We start from the raw sequence: 16,755 nt of genomic DNA, 5'->3' as shown, positions 1-16,755 counted from the left end.
GAAAAGAATTGTTCACATTTTAGTTTGTTATATACATCTCATATGCATTCAATTTCAAGAAATGTTCTAAATGCATTGAGTGTTGAAATCATTTTATTTAATTCATGATACTGATGAATGATATACACAGTATATTGTTAAAACATTATTGTATCTTGATGACACATTATATATGCAAAATACATAATAAAACGTAAAACAAGCCTTAACTAAAGTCAATTATGAAATTATTTTCATAAAAAGTAAAACGTAGTAGACATTTATAAAAAGTTGTAACAACATCAATATTATTTAACTTAGAAAAAAAATTAATTTATATGAACCGAGGAATGTAAATATTTTTCAGAAATCCGTGTTGGTATGTTAAGTGAGGTTAGAAGAAGTTTTCTTTGATTGGTGGAAAATTTGAATTCCTGCTTTTGCCGACTTCATCAGCTGTTACTCAAAAGATCGAACAGGTTACGTTTTTACCTACATATGCATCCTCTATGTTTTTACTCTATTTTTTTATACAAAATAAAAAGTACATAACAGTTTAAAAGCTTAAACGATTGCTTTTGTTAATTTACTTGCATTGTTGAAAAATCATTTTCACAACAAAAAAAAGATGGGGGTCCATTTCAGGCACCTTTTCCCCTGTATAAATATTTTAAATAAATAAATTCCTACTACGAAATGAAATAAAAAGTAAAAATAAATGTATTGACGCGCATGTAGCGAAAATTGCGAACTGGAGGTTTGAGACTGCCAATTGTGAAGAATTGCAAGAAAGTATTTGATCATTTTCATTTTGCGCTAACACGATAGTAAATAAAAGTGACACGCTGCGTTTACGACTCTACGCAAAGAGGCTTCAATGCCAGCGGCGGAATCTTAAACGACTTCAAGTGCTTATAAATAATACATAAGCCGCGAAAAGATTCGCTATTCTTGTTCCACATTGAAATCTTTCCTACAAATTTTTTCTTCAAGCATTTTGATAATTTCCTGTTAAAGTGTTTAGATTTATATGTCTTTTTAATATATGCTTCATTCGTAAGATACATTTAATGGGCTTTACGAAATTTACACGCATCTCTTAATCGATGCGCAATTTAAAATCAGTTTCAACATAATATTACAAGAATTTAGTGTAAGTTTCAATTTAGTCTTTACGTTTAAATGTCGAATTCTGTGTCGCGACGAAATTTACATTTTTCGTAACTATTTTTAAACTCGCTTTTAAAGGTCTTCCCAGATTTAATTTTCAAGATATGAAAAAATATTCATTTTGATAGCCTCGTCAGAATGCAACTTATAATTCTTTAAAAGTATTTAAATTAAATATGTATTTGTATTTCAAATCTCTCATTTCGAAAATTTCTAAAAATGCAGTTATACTGAAAGATCCCAATTTGAAAATCATCTCAGTTGATGCTCATAAAAGGTATGAATCAAGATCATAATTAGATCTAAAAATTTTAATTTCAACCTGAAGTATCCTACCAAAAGTCTAAAAATAGCCTTAAACATAACGAAAAAAATCCGACTAACGAGCATCGACTACCTTTGCGGAAAAAAAACGGTTGCAACAGGATTGACTTACGGGCGCAAAAGGCAGTCTCCGCTTAAATCGGTATGCATTAACCACTAATTATGAAAATGAATGCGCTCAATAGGAATTACCGACAGTCACATTCATGGATTCTTTTTTTAGATTACCGCGACTTGTAATCAAAGCGAGGCTCATTCAAGTGTGTAAAAAACTCGAAAAATTTGACCCACGACCCCTAACAGACGAGGTACATAAGGTTTTTTCTCATTAATGTTGTCGTTAGAATACGTAATTAGCTGTAATAAACATTCTATCATAACACATTCTTGACAATTACTAATTAACTCTGAATATTTATCATTTGCTGAAAAGAAAACAATTTCAACTGAAGTCAATTTGAAAAAAATGATGATTTGAATACGTTCTTGGGTGTTACATTCAGAAGGTGATTTTAGACAATATGAGTTTTTAAAGTGCAACTTCGAAGTGAACTTATGCAAAAAATTCTTGTTAAATAATAAAAGACGTTTTCGGGTTGGCGTGTACAAATATTTCCAAGGAAGAAGCACTTAAGTGACGGCCTCGGGATTTATATCTATATCGAGTAATGTACATAATATGTATGTGTATGCATCATAGACACATGTGCACGTAACGAAGATTTGTGGATATACGAGGTTTTGCTCTATCTGCATGTTGAATGGTATAACATAACATCGTTTAGTTGAGTTGAGTTGAGTAATTTCTGTTCATTCGTTGGTTCAAGTAAGTTGCCGAGTGATCCGCTGACTGATTTTGTAATGCTCGATACGAGTCACTCGTAAACATAAAATGAAAGAAAAATACAAAAGGTTCGACCGTGCCTTGACACTACGAGGCGAGCGACACCGTGTCTTCATAAATTCTCTTTTTATGCGTTTATCATAGTTTTATACCTCAGAGAATTGCATATAAGACTATTTTTCAGCTAATGATCAAATGTTGCTGATTATCGTTTATTTTTTCAGTAATTTTCTACCTTTTCCTTAATGTTTTCTTTAGAAATAAATAAATATTCAGAATCAAAACAGTTTCGTGCGCCCAATAGTATTGCTGACGCACCCTGAGACGCAATATTATGATGTAACACCATACTATGATATGTTTCGCGCAAACCACAATTTAGAATATTGTAATCATTTTGATTACTATGTTTTTCAAATAAATGAGATATGCCACATGTTTGGCTATTCCTATTACGTTATCCGACCTTCGGACTTCCTTGAAGACCAGTCGCGATATTTCAATTTCAAGCAAATCCAAATCGTCTTGTGCTAGAATCTTAAACTTAATCATTTTTTTATTTCCTAGTGCCTCATTTGAATCCTGATCCTCTGTCTCTGAAATGAAAAAGATGTAAGATTTTCTTTTGAAATCTATCATTACATTTTTTACGTAAATTGCAGTGATTGTTTTTAAAGCATTATTTATGAAGAAGTGACCCTGGATCAAGGCAATAAAACGATTATGATAATAAGTAATGATGAAGCTATGCATATGTTAGGTAGTGAAAAATGGATTTTGTAAACCTACAGATGGTTGTGAGAAAAGAAATAAGCATCCAAAAAGAAGCCGTCTATAAATCATTAAAAATGCATTAAGCGCCATAGCTGCATGACAATCCATTTTTTAATTTCGTATTACAAACACTTGCGAAACACATGCCGATTACTCTACACACTAATTACTGTATCGCAATAAAAGAGCATCCTGCACCGGTTAATGCACTATAGATCGAATTGTCTGTACATAACGTGGCCAAACGTGACCTGTACATGTAGACTTTGACTTATATTGCGGTAGGTTGTGACGCTCACCCATAATACCGTAATGCCGCGATATTGTCATAAACATAATTTGTAGCACTGTGTAATATCATTGTCGGCGAGCAAAGTCCGAAAGTAAAACGTCACTGACACCAGCTTTGCTGCCTGTCTGGCTAGGCAACGGAAAAGATAGTCTTTCCTTTTTTTACTGGCAAGGTCATCCCCATATACATTCCACAAAACTCTACTTACACTGCCATCATAAACATAGTTGTTGAGGCCACATCTGGCAACCACCTGGTTTTCGTCCTACGATTTCTTCCTCAATCGCTAATGATTTAAGGAATAATCTGTACTTTCACTTTTAATAGATTATTTTCCAGTCATCCAAATTGACACCCTTCCTTTGAAAGCATGTCAAAAGTCATTAGTGAAGCTTCCACTGTTTAACATTGTAATATATTAAAATACATTGCATACTATTTAAAACACAATGCGTTAATTTATGACACGTAAATTACATAAAATGGACAAAGACATGAGAGCAAAAACATTAGTTAGTGGAGAAGGCTTAAATTGGCACTTATGCATTTCGCGACATATGCCTGACACTAGTAGCAATCATTAGCACCTTCGACACTCCAGCCACCATTTTTCATGCTGCAAAAAAATGTATAGCTACAGAGTCAGCAGCGATTATACTTACGTTATTTCGTAAGACACGGGTTTCGTTATTTATCATACACGTGTCATACGTTTTCGAAAAGAGAGAAATAATTTTAAAAATTTCGGGAAAAATGCGAACATAAGAAACGTAAATACGATTTGGCATCCGACTACTCTCGACTTAATGAAAATAACGCCAGGCTGATTGATCCTAATTTATCAGACGACCCTTACATTCCACATCTCTACGCGTTCCTTCCTTCTTTCAAGCACACGTAATTTTGTTATGGATTCGAATACATTTAGTGAAAAGGAGTCCCCTGACTATAGAAAACGATTGGTCAACAATTGGGAAAAAACTTTTCTCGAGGTTGTGTTTTAAGGAGTTTTCTTTATTTCAAGGTAAAAATTTCCTGATTTACTTTTAAAATTTCTAACTGTGAATGTCACACCATAGGTAAATATTGGATGAGATTTTGTCAAGGTCGTTTGTTTGGAATAACCGGTTGTGTGTCAAAGAATTTCTTGTTCTTCCGCCTCCGCTAAGAGGTATTACCGAAATAACAAAGCAGTGCTGCATACAGAACCTCATCAAATATTTACTATTTTTTCTTTTTGAAAATAGCTCAAATCCTCCAAGAACACTAAAAATCTATTTAATAAGAGCAATGGTAAATAGAATCTGAAAACTATGATTGTAATTCTAATATAAATGTATTTCACGTTCGAAGCAACCTTATCACACTTGTTGCAATGAGTGTGAATAATTAAAAGTAATTACAGTATTAGAACAGCTACAGTTGCGTTAATTTTACCATTTTTATTTTTAGAAAATGCACCAAAAAAATGCAGAAAAATTAGAAATGTATTCTTGTTGCGGGTGACCGTAACCTGCCGATTTGTTATTATTACCATGAACCTAGAGGTATTTATTATTAAAGTTAATCAATCAGTTAACAGATTGTTTGAACACAAAGAATATGGATAAACCAGAAAGTCACTTTTTCAAAATGTATAAAATAAGATCCTTAAATATCTTTGCTTCGATTTACATAATAATGAATAATCAATTGGTGCTTCTTACTACAGTTACCCAAATTTTCCATTTTCTCAACTTCCTGTTTACACCACTTGCATAAATAAAAAACATGTCTGCCAGCGGAAATCGTCATTAATGTGACACCATAGCGTGATATCGAGCGCTATGTGTGTCGTAAGTCATTCTTGTTGTGTAACTTTGAAATCTGGCTGCACTTCTGGAAAAATTCGAATCGAGACACGCAATCTTCGTCTACTAAATACTCTTCCATGCACATGTGGTTGCAGCCTCCGGTTGCATGTCTGCTTGTCGAGATAGTCTTATCACGACCTCCTGACACCTACTCCGGGAAGAAGATGTATTAAAAAAAAGTAGAAAACCAACCCAAGAAATAAGCTGTCCAAGCCATATTTTTATATGTTTATTCCTCTTCTGGTGATAAAATGGAATTGGAAACATTTTTAATTTTTTCCCCTCCAGTAGCATCGCTATTATCCTCACTATTGTCTAGAAATAAGTGTTCACTTAATTTTCCACGCGACATCTTAACTGGCAAGAACTATGCCAGTAAATGATAACACGAATGAAAACAAGATGACTTTCTGTGTCATTTATGATGTCAGATTGGTTTCGATTGTTTCTGTCGTGGTTCTCTTTATTAGTATCTGTTTTCGAGTTCTGAGTTGCAGTAAGCATGTTGCATCAGCTTTTGCAGTTTTTTAAAGTTTAATAACACTATTAACATAGAAAAAAACATAAAAATAAAATGTGTTGCAGATCAATTCTGTAACGATTAAAAATTTAACGTATTTTGGCGAAAGCTTCACCAGATTCCACTGATAGGAAAAAAATGTGACTTTATCTGCTACGCCACGGTGTCAGCTTTGCAAAGTGAAAAATAATTCAGCAAATAAAACATTTTTTTCTTTCTAAATCTTTTCTGAAATATCTTAGGCTGTTTTAAATGAATTATAACTTATTTTACACAACTTGATAATGAACAATTCTTGCTACTTTTCGAATAAAAATGAGCCAAAAGATGACTGAGGCAATGTTAAAAACGCGAAATGATTATTTTACTTAGAATCGATAGTTACTTTCTTTAAAATTGCTCACAGATTTTCCTTATATGAAGGGTGTAGCTGCGTAATCGATAAGGTAGTCCTTATTTAGAGAGTACATTTAAACTAAACGGCCCTCAAAATTTTCCAATGGGATTTACATGGAAGAACTGACGCCAAAACTAAAACTCTGCATAGCTTTTTATTTTTTATTCGAATCATTCTATCTCTGAGATCAAAATTTGCATGGGATGCTTGAAATATCTCCATAGTCAAAAACTGAAGATTTTGGCAAGTCACAAACCAGCGGCTATCTAAATGGAATCAAAAATTCTATTTCTTAAAGTTATTAACAAAGGATGTCTAAAAATTGAAGAAAATTTCTATAATTGATTCTGAAGCGAATCTTAAAATATAGAATTTTGAAAAAATACAAATGGGGGCCAATACAAAACTGAAAAAATACCTCCCCCCCCCCTCACAGTTTTCAACGTTATCTTCTTACACTTGTGGGAAAAAAACTTTTTGGCTTCAGAAGTTCTTGATAATTTTAAAAATCTACTTTAAAACATTTAAAACATAAAAACATACTTTGAAACTTCGTAAAAAAAGCTGTTTGGCACCAGAAACTAATTGATAATTTTAAAAATTAAAAGCAAAACAAAAAATGCTGGCCAGTTAAAAATTAATTTTTAAAAAATTTTTACTACAGTTTTCAAGGGAATATCTTAAAAATGTGTCCACAGAAGAAATGTTTATGCCGAAAGTAAAACATAATAAGGAAAAAAAATTTTGGAAGATTAAAGAATTGCAGAAAATTATATTGAAAACTGTAGAAATCAGATTTTAAAAAATGTTCAGTTGGCCGACAATTTGAATTTTTTCAATATTTTGTATTTTTTTAAATTATCAAGTATTTTCTATGAAGCCAAACAATTTTGTTCTACAAGCTTCATAGTATTTCATAGAAAAATGTGAAATTAAGCTTTCTGAGTTTTGAGTTAGCCGCCATTTTTGATTTTTTTAAATTTTTATTTTTCAAATTTATCAATTAATTTCTCAAGTCAAACATTTTATTTTCCCGAAGTTTAAAAGTATTATGTTAAAAGCTGTGAAAAGAAGGTATTTTTTATTATTATTAGCTGTTATTTTCGCTGTTTCAAAATTTTGAAAACTTCGCTTGTTTGAAAACAAAATTGTTTAGAAACTTTTAGAAATGTCTTGAAAAACCATCTATTAGTTTTTGCGCCATTATTTTTTTCCAAATATTTCATGAGAAAACAATTTTTTTCAAGTTGAAAAAAAATGTTAATCTTGAGCCATCTAATTAGAGTTTGGAAGAAATTCCTGGCAGTTACGACAGAAGACGAGCTTTAACAATATTTTTCTCAAAAACGATTTAATTTTTCCATAATTTTTTGGTATGAATTTATAGAGCTCCTTCAACCTTCGAATGGCCTTTTCTAATTTTTTGTTTAAAATATAATTGGAATTTTGAAAAACGTTTTTTTGCTCCCCTGAATTTTGTTTTCTTTGCACTTGCATTTTTCTGCCGTGACACCCTATATACAAGCGTATGTTATTGTGTTACACATTCTTAAATCTCCTACCTTCTTCAACCTGAGATACTGCTTATCTCGAAATTTATCTTTGAACTGGAATATTTATAACTATTAACCATTAAAATTGTTCACTTCATTACACAAGTCCTGCTTTGTCTTGTAACAATCACTTGATTGCAAGTGACATTTCTAATCTTTTCCAACCTTTTGATAACCTACATGTATTTCCATATACTTGATATTATTCAAATGTTCTTCGATAGAAAAAAAAGTGGTAATCGTACAGTAGACAATATGAAAAAAGTAGCTGAAATATGCTCCTCGTTTAGAAAGGTCTTTTGCCACGTGGGTGTCAGCAAAGTAATCGAATTAGAAATCTTCTTTACTGATATTATCTCTTACCAATTTTCTCAATGCCAATAATGATTTTCTGTTAATTCTTTAAATTTGAATCTTTTATTGAAATCCGTCTTCCATTCCACCTTGAATTCTTGCCGCATGATTCGTTTTAAATTCTCGACGTCTGAAGAAATAATAATTAACAACCGGTTTTTAATGTCTAATTTCAGATGCAGATTTGAGCATGGGAACGGGAGGGGCAGGTGGATCCGTCCTGGGAATTCCAGGATCTGGGGTCGCGGGAGTTATATCACAACACTGCGCGATTTGCGGAGACAGGGCTACCGGAAAACACTATGGTGCTGCCTCTTGTGATGGATGCAAAGGTTTTTTCAGGCGCTCCGTCAGAAAAAACCATCTGTACACGTGCAGGTTTGTAGCCAACTAGTAATTAATTACTAATCACTTTCATGAATGTGGATCATGACTGAATACGTGATTTGAGAGACCTTGCATTCACACTTTAAAAAACTTTTGCACCAAAAAAAAAAGTATATTCTATTACAAAAATGAGCAAACATCATTAAATTTTAATAAATTCCTGTTAAAAATAGATTTGCATGAAAAGAAATTCATTGTTCTTAAAAAAGAACTTTTCCTTATCAAAATATTCCGCAATACGTTTGCAGAAAGCATCGATCACTCGTCTGCAGTTATTCAAGCATCAGTTTGTAAATAGTAATTAATAGCAGAACGGCAGGGTAATTTCCTGCGAGGTCGATTTCTATTCATGTTCCATTGTCCAAGAATAACTCTTCTTATTCTTTCCTCTCTTTGTCACTGTATTTATTATTGCAGATGACACATTTCTTTTTTAAATAAAATGTAACTTTTTTGGCAGATTTAGCAGAAATTGTGTAGTGGACAAGGACAAACGAAATCAATGTCGCTATTGCAGATTAAGGAAGTGCTTCAAAGCTGGCATGAAAAAAGAAGGTAATTTATATTTTATGCCCAAATGAAGAAATAAAGTTTATCATTCATTATATGAAAGATTAATTTCTGTAAAGGGTTTGAAGGAATATTTCCGGCTGTACTTGAAATCTGATATTATTTTAATAAATTTAAGGAATTATTTCAGCTGTGCAAAACGAGCGCGACAGAATTAGTTGTAGGAGGCCAAGTTACGAGGAACAGGGAAACAATGGAGGCGGGCTCTCTGTGGTTTCTCTGCTGCATGCTGAAATGCTTAGCAGACAAGTCGGTGCTGCTTTAGAGGTCAGTTTCACTTAACCCCGAGACGCTGAATATTTATAATCTGAAATCTCTGCTCGTTAAAATGCATGCCAGCCGAACGGCGTACACGCATAATCGATAACTGTCGATTATAATAATTCTACTTGTCCTCCTTTCTAAATATAACTACCACTGAAAAAACTAGCTGAAAAAAATATGTTTTATGTGTAATAATTTCGATTCCCTTTCCATTAAGGCGTTTTCAACACTTTAAATTACGATTTTGGTTCAATTTTTGTTACGATTATGTCATGTTCCTTAAGATTTTTGGTGATGCGGAATTTAATCTTTGATTTTAACTGATGTTGCATCTTCTATAGCTCCAGATTTCAAATGATTACTAAATATGAAACAGAAGAGTTGACTCTAAATTAGTTTTAAAAATATTTTTCTAAACAGCCAAGTAGCCCGAGCAACGATATCGACTTAAGTACGAAGCAGATAGCGAACATAAACGATGTGTGTGCAAGTATGAGGCAACAGCTTCTGAATTTGGTAGACTGGGCCAAATACATTCCGGCATTTCTCGAACTGACCCTGGATGACCAAGTGGCTTTATTAAGGGCGCACGCCGGAGAACACCTTCTACTCGGAGTGGCTAGGCGCAGTATGCACCTTAAGGATGTTCTTCTACTCGGAAATAACTGTATTATCACAAAAAATTGTCCTGGTATGTAATATTTCGAATAACTCAAAACTCGTCTTTGTCTTTCTGAGGGTAGAGGAAACTTTCGCAACTCGACTTGCTAATCTAAACTCAATTTTCAGTTCTTATATTTTATAACTAAACAAAAAAAAAAACTCAAGTAAAACTTTTGAATTTATGAATAAACACGAATATAGTGATGCTTTCTGGGAAGAATTAAATTATGAATTCAATTTTTACGATCGGTATATCAATGCAAGTAAAGAGGCTTCTTTGGAAGTCAAATATTATCTTGAAAAAAACGATTATCACTCATAGCCAAGGTTGTTGATACCTTGGAGGCATAATGTTGAGCCTAGTCACTTATAAGACTTACTACCGATTTTATATATATATGTTTAATGTAATAAAGAGCCACGAATATATTTCGGACGTAGTCAAGGTATGAGTTTAACCGATAGAATGTAGCCTTGACCTTTTACATTGCGCAATCTCTAACCTGTAGGCACCATAGCTAACGTACCCACTTGTGTTTTTCCTTAAATAAAAATTACTTGACTACTTCCGTTGCGTATCTTATCTCAAGCTAGTTGGGTAATGTCTTCATTGTGAAGGCATCTTTTTTTTAAAGGTGTTTGGGTATTCTTTGTCCGTTTTGTTTTTGTTTCTGGTTGAAGGAAAGCTGCAGTAAACTGAGCTTAGAGCTTTCGTAGCAATCGCTGACATTAATTTTATATTCTCTCAATTTTGCCAAAGTAGCGTCTCTATTATTGTGTAGTTCAACATGTAATTCCAGTGATTGCTGCGACATTTTTGCACGATGTCGGGGTGTAGCTAGTTGACTGAGTCCGGCGTTAATGTTCTGTGTGAATAAAACTGCATGTTGATGGGTTGGTATAGAGGTACAAAAGAAAAGAATTTGGTAATTCCAGATACCGGGCTCAGTCGTTTTTTAGACTACGAACGGTATAACCGTGTGTCTTAGTTATATCGTTTTCCACAGAGGGGAGAAACCAAGACCTTGACATCAGCAAGGTGGGCATAAGAGTGATGGACGAGCTGGTAAAGCCACTTAACGAGGTGCAGATTGACGACACGGAATTCGCCTGTCTCAAGGCCATCGTGTTCTTCGATCCGAGTAAGTCACTTTAATTCCATCTTCTCCTCTTACGGAATCCTTCACACATTAACAATCCAAAATCACATAATCTGCTGTAATTCATAATGATCCCTTCCAGCCATTTCATCGATGTGTGCGCGCTTCAATTGAACACATCTCTCCAAAGCCTGAATGAATCTCTCCCTCAACGAATCTCTCGTTCCTCCCAATCATCATGGTTAATATGCATACATGATAACTCCTCGTTCCTATAACGAGACCTACTTCTTCCTATTAAGCCGTTGACTCGCAAGCGTTCTTGCTCTAACTCCTTTCAATTTGCAGACGCGAAAGGTTTAAGCGATCCAGGGAGAATTAAGCACCTGCGCTACCAAGTCCAAATCAATCTCGAGGATTATATAAGCGATCGTCAGTACGATAGTCGAGGACGATTTGGGGAGATTTTGCTCACACTGCCAGCCCTGCAATCCATATCGTGGCAGATGATTGAGCAGATTCAGTTCGTTAGGCTCTTTGGAGTCGCCCAAATCGACGTCCTGCTTCAAGAAATGCTCCTAGGGGGCGCCACCACCGAAATGAATGGTTCGACGACGCCCGTCCCCATTCCAAATGCACCAGGAAGTTATGTCAGCAGTAACGAGAGTCCCAGCAGTCCCCTCACTCCGGCCAATACCGCTCCACTTAGTCCACAAGATCATATGCTCGCTGCTGGAAGTCCCGCGATGATCCTCAGGTATGTCTGCAGTTACGATTGATCCGCAAATCGCAATTATTCTAGGTCAGTTATTAACCATAGTTAAATTTCATATTAAGCGAGGTCTTTAATATCATTGATCTAATAATTATAATTGCAGGGAGTTGACACCAATCTCATCGCAGGACGATGCCACATCAAACGTAGGCTTTAGACTCTTCAAGGAAGAGCCCACTCTAAAAACAGAATCGACTTTCTGACTAGACGGAGATTCCCTGATGGTCCAGGAAGAAAGTCGATCCCATGACTCGACAGAGTTTGAGCAGAAATTTAGCCTAAGTTTAACTTCCGTTGAAGGTTTATTTTAGCAGGCTTGGCCTTCCTTCCAAGAATGTTTCTTGTAAAGGACTTGGCTGAATTTTGAGTCAGGCTCCAGCCTACAAGGTCCATGCTGATGACAATTTGCAACGCGCAACTTTGTCTTGCTTGTGTCAACTCTTTTAATTCCAAGAGAAAAATCAAAGCTAAAGCGGAAAGTCTCGAGTATTGAATTAAAGTCTTATTTCATCACTTGAAGGGTGAAGTTTATCTCGAACTAGATGAATTTCCAAGCCTTCGATTTCAGTCACCCGTTCGCTGTGTTCTTCGCTAACCTCAGTGCCATAGTTTACTCTCGATGACATAAAATTGTATAGTATACAGGAAATACCTCGACATGCCTCAAAAAATGCCTGAGAGTTCTTAGGAACCGATCTCCAGTTATATTCAATCAAAATCTAAAATGACCCTTGAATGCTGGTACTATATTTTAGTCATGTAAGCAAAGCTCGAATCAAACTAATGTGCCTCGAACACTTATTGATATTAGGGAAGAGAATATCAATTGAATATAATCAAAGAGGAAGAAACGTTGCTACATTTTTAGGATTACAAAATTCTTGAATTTTTTTTGTATAGTTTAGGAAAGAATATAATTCACGGTTTAACCATTGATAACTTATGACATGTTTCACAATGAAGGTGGCGTAATATTGTCGTCACTTTTACACGGTTAAATTTGGGAGTTTTTACAATGGGTCTATGGTTTCATTTCGTGAGAGATGGAACTACAGTAAACTTCCCCCTATCTCCGCGACTTTGAAACGTGCCCATATATAGATTGCAAAATATCTTGCATTCAAATTGGAAACGGTTTATATGGTCCCAATTTACGCGGTTGAAAAAGTCGCAGCGCATCATTTAGTAACTAAAATTCAATCTAATGGAATCAAAAAAACTATTTAAATATTTTGCGGAATAGTGAGTTTTGTGGCATGACGTCGCGGACATGAAAGGATAGGTGGAAATTTCGAAAAAAAATTAGCCAAGCTGCTTGACATAGGAGTGCAAATAAGTTTTTTGGAGAAAATATTCTAAAGATAAAAGTAAGTAAGTTGTAAAAGTCACCACGAAGGTTAATACATGTAATTTAAAGAAAATTTTAGTACATGCCACTGGAAATGCACACGACTTTTTGGAGAAAATATTCTTAAAGTAAAGGTAAGTTATAAAGTTGTGAATAATATTTCTCAAGTTTATAATATATTTTCGCAGCAATGTTCCATTCTTTTGTTCAATTGGCGACCTATTTGTGTCAGTAATTAAAACCTATTCAGACATTTATTAGTTACTTTTAGGTTTATAATATTTTACCGAGAAAATTTAATTTCCATAAAGCTATGCCGAAATACTTCATTTAAAGCAATGCGGGATTCTTAATTTTTGAGCCTCTTTTTTTTAATTTGAGAGCCACTAACGCGGGTGTGACTGTATGGAAAGGTGAAGAAACTGCGCTATTGGAAATAAAGCGCATATAGGGGACCGGAAATAGGGGAAAGTTTACTGTACTACGATTTGGCTTAGTCTTATTATAATTTGCCTCAACAATATGACGATTTGGCTCTACCGCATTACGATTTTGTTCAGTTATTACGATTTGGCTCAGTCATTTTACAATTTGACTCTATATTACGACTTGACTTCAATATCTCACGATTTGGTTCAGTCATTTCGATTTGGCTCCACCATGTTACAATTTAGTTCAGTCATGTTGCCATTTTGCTCCATATTACGATTTGGCTTCACTATATTACGATTTGACTCGACCATATTAGGATTTAGGCAAGTGGGTACGATTTGGCTCCACCATGTTACAATTTTGTTCAGTCATATTGCGGTTTGGCTCCAGCATATTACAATTTGGTTCAGTCATGTTACCGTTTTGCTTCATATTACGATTTAACTCCATCATATTACGATTTAGTTCTGTCATTACGATTTGGCTCCACTATATTACGATTTGGCTTAGTCATATTAGAATTTGACTCGACCATATTACGATTTAGGTAAGTGGGTACGATTTGGCTTAATCATTTTACGATTTCGTTAAGTCATGCTACAATTTAGCTCCATATTACGATTTGGCTCCACCATGTTACAATTTTGTTCAGTCATATTGCGATTTGGCTCCACCATGTTACAATTTTGTTCAGTCATATTGCGATTTGGCTCCACAATGTTACAATTTGGTTCAGTCATGTTACCATTTTGCTCCATATTACGATTTAGTTATGTCATAACGATTTGGCTTAGTCATATTATAATTTGATTCGACCATATTACGATTTGGGTAAGTGGGTACGATTTCGCTTAGTCATATTACGATTTGCCTCCACCACATGACGATTTGGTTAAATCATGCTACAATTTGGTTCAGTCATATTACGATTTAGCTCCACCATGTTACAATTTGGTTCATTTATTACGATTTGACTTCACCATCTGACGATTTGGCTCCACCATCTTACCATTTCGGCATTGATTGAAATACCTCATAATTATCATCCTAAAAAGATGTAGCAACGTTATTTCCTGAAGCTTCTTTCACACGTGCAAAAGAGTATCTTTTTCAAGAAGATGTGAATCAAATATACATATATAAACATTCCAATCTAGTGCGATATATTAAAGTTCTTGTACATAAGCAACACGTCGAGTAAAATTGACGAGCGTGCCCTAAATAATAAGCTTTTTTTTTTTGTTTCTTCAAATGGTTATTATGCCATTGCAGTGCAATTAATTAAGTTTTCAACTCATCTCTGATGACTTTATGGCCGGATAAAAAGCAATAGTTAAATGATTAAGAAATATAAATTTGATGAGAAAAATTCGGGGAGTCACCATTCTATATAATGGAATGAAACTTTTTATGTATGATGTTACTGCTCATTTTTCGTAAACGTGATAATGGAGCTAGTTGCTCAATACGAAGATGCTATTCGAAAAGCTTCGTTCGGTGCCTTTTGTTTTGAACAAAAATCTCTTTTCCTCTGATCTAATCTAGGTAAAGAATTAATCTCGGCGAAAATTCCCGAGACGAGGAATCGTTTAGCCCGTTAATGTGATATCGATATAATATTAGCGCAATTATTTTAGATACTGCTCAAATCTTTGCCGAGGGAATTTTCACGGGGATTATATGCTCAAAGTGCCAATACCAGATATTTCATATTTTTATCCATATACAATTTTCTGTTAAAACTTGAAAGATATATATTATTATTATGCACGTAAAACAGGGTAGACATTTTGCCAGTTTGGGTCCGAACGATCAAGTATTCGATACCGTCGACATTACGTACAATCTTCCTATCTATTAGGTTTACGTAAAATTTAATATAATATATTATATGTGTGTACAACTCTACATAGCGAAATATTGACGAAAATTTTGTATTTTTATGAAATATTTTTATACGCACGTGTTACTTCTTCATAATTGTATTACGATACAACAAACAAAAATCGCACAGAGCGAGAGTTTCACTATTTTTTTTTTTATTTTTTTTTTTATATATATATACATATATCCAGGGAAAAGATTCTTGCTCCGATTGTTAGACAAATAATTAGTCTGCTAAGATTTTCTGACATTATTTAGCGCGGGTTGTGAAACAGATGTTACCGTTTATTGTTGTCTGATTTTTTAAAACAATTGTTGACAGTTGGATCGCGACTGACATTGTACAACGAGTGTAAATAGAAATTATTTGTTATTTAATGAATATATCGCCAACATTTGTGTAAGAAAATAAAGGGATATAATTTGCTGAACAGTTATTCCTCGTCTATTTTTAAAAATGCTCTCGGTCATAACAAACTGATAAATTAATGCGATAGCAAGGCCTGGGAGTCAAAGAATTTTTCTATCACAGCAATCTTCGCGTGTCGGGTCATTTAAAAATGGTTGGCGCCAGGAAGAGGAGAAAAACCTAATCGCGAGGATGCGAAAAAGTCCGAGGAGACGGAAAATTTGAGGAGAGTCAAGAAGACAGATTGGCAATTCTTTTTTTTTTTTTTTGTATTGCGAAATCAATAACTGAAGTACAAGTTTAATTCTCTTAAGTAATTAATTATTGAGTTAATTAAGCTAATTGGCCTCAAAGTCTGTGCGCTTGCGCTTTTTCATGTTGGCCACTACTTCCGAAGTTTCGATTTTCCCCACTCCCTTTTCCAACCAATGATTCAATTTCATGTTGGCTTTCTTACCAGCCAGATAGAGTTCTCGTTCCAATACCGGAAGTCGAGATTCGTGAGAGGATTTAGCCACCGGATTTTGGGCCCAATCCGTTATGTCCCTGAAGCGATTTTTGAATGTCTGCAAAATGAGGGGAATTTTTTTTTGCATTTTTCACATTTTCCTTTTATTTGGGGAATTTTATTTTTTTGAATCTAGATTTAAATAAACTTACTGGAAGTAAAGTGTCGGTTATTCTTTCGCACTCTCGGTGCTGCAATTTTCTAAGGTGCATTCCAAACTCGTAATAATATTGATTCCAGTTACACAAATCAACGGCTGTTGCACCGGCTGCCAATATTTCTCTAAAAATATATTTTATTTTTTAAATAATTTTTTTACTCGATCAAGAAATACTGCCGTCAAATTTATTTTATG

The 16,755-nt window shown here is 34.3% G+C and overlaps 2 protein-coding genes across 7 annotated transcripts in view; one reads left to right on the top strand and one right to left on the bottom strand.

Moving 5' to 3' along the window:
• Nucleotides 1-15,920, top strand: part of LOC117172394 (hepatocyte nuclear factor 4-gamma) — a 17,639-nt gene extending 1,719 nt beyond the window's left edge. Inside the window, exons 2-9 of one of the 6 annotated variants that reach the window (XM_033360272.1) lie at nucleotides 347-358; nucleotides 8,237-8,438; nucleotides 8,908-9,002; nucleotides 9,148-9,284; nucleotides 9,702-9,972; nucleotides 10,952-11,086; nucleotides 11,393-11,801; nucleotides 11,923-15,920. In XM_033360272.1, the coding sequence (XP_033216163.1) occupies nucleotides 347-358; nucleotides 8,237-8,438; nucleotides 8,908-9,002; nucleotides 9,148-9,284; nucleotides 9,702-9,972; nucleotides 10,952-11,086; nucleotides 11,393-11,801; nucleotides 11,923-12,022 (1,361 nt within the window). In that variant the 3' untranslated portion in view covers nucleotides 12,023-15,920. Of the gene's footprint in view, nucleotides 1-346; nucleotides 459-8,236; nucleotides 8,439-8,907; nucleotides 9,003-9,135; nucleotides 9,285-9,701; nucleotides 9,973-10,933; nucleotides 11,087-11,392; nucleotides 11,802-11,922 lie in introns of all 6 variants that reach the window. The other 5 variants (XM_033360269.1, XM_033360271.1, XM_033360268.1 and 2 more) reach the window with 5 other exon arrangements.
• A 226-nt stretch (nucleotides 15,921-16,146) lies between these two features.
• The window catches only part of LOC117173015 (DNA replication complex GINS protein PSF3), a 25,115-nt gene continuing 24,506 nt past the window's right edge, over nucleotides 16,147-16,755 (bottom strand). The window contains exons 3-4 of the mRNA XM_033361361.1: nucleotides 16,553-16,682; nucleotides 16,147-16,458 (exon numbers count right to left, since the gene is read on the bottom strand). Coding sequence (XP_033217252.1) covers nucleotides 16,231-16,458; nucleotides 16,553-16,682 — 358 coding nt within the window. The 3' untranslated portion in view covers nucleotides 16,147-16,230. The remainder of the gene's footprint in view (nucleotides 16,459-16,552; nucleotides 16,683-16,755) is intronic.

This window comes from Belonocnema kinseyi, chromosome 5 (genome assembly GCF_010883055.1).
Source record: "Belonocnema kinseyi isolate 2016_QV_RU_SX_M_011 chromosome 5, B_treatae_v1, whole genome shotgun sequence".
In the NCBI taxonomy this organism is placed as follows: Eukaryota; Metazoa; Arthropoda; class Insecta; order Hymenoptera; family Cynipidae; genus Belonocnema; species Belonocnema kinseyi.
The sequence above is the reverse complement of the archived record's forward strand: the minus strand, read 5'-3'. Positions and strand labels throughout refer to the sequence as shown.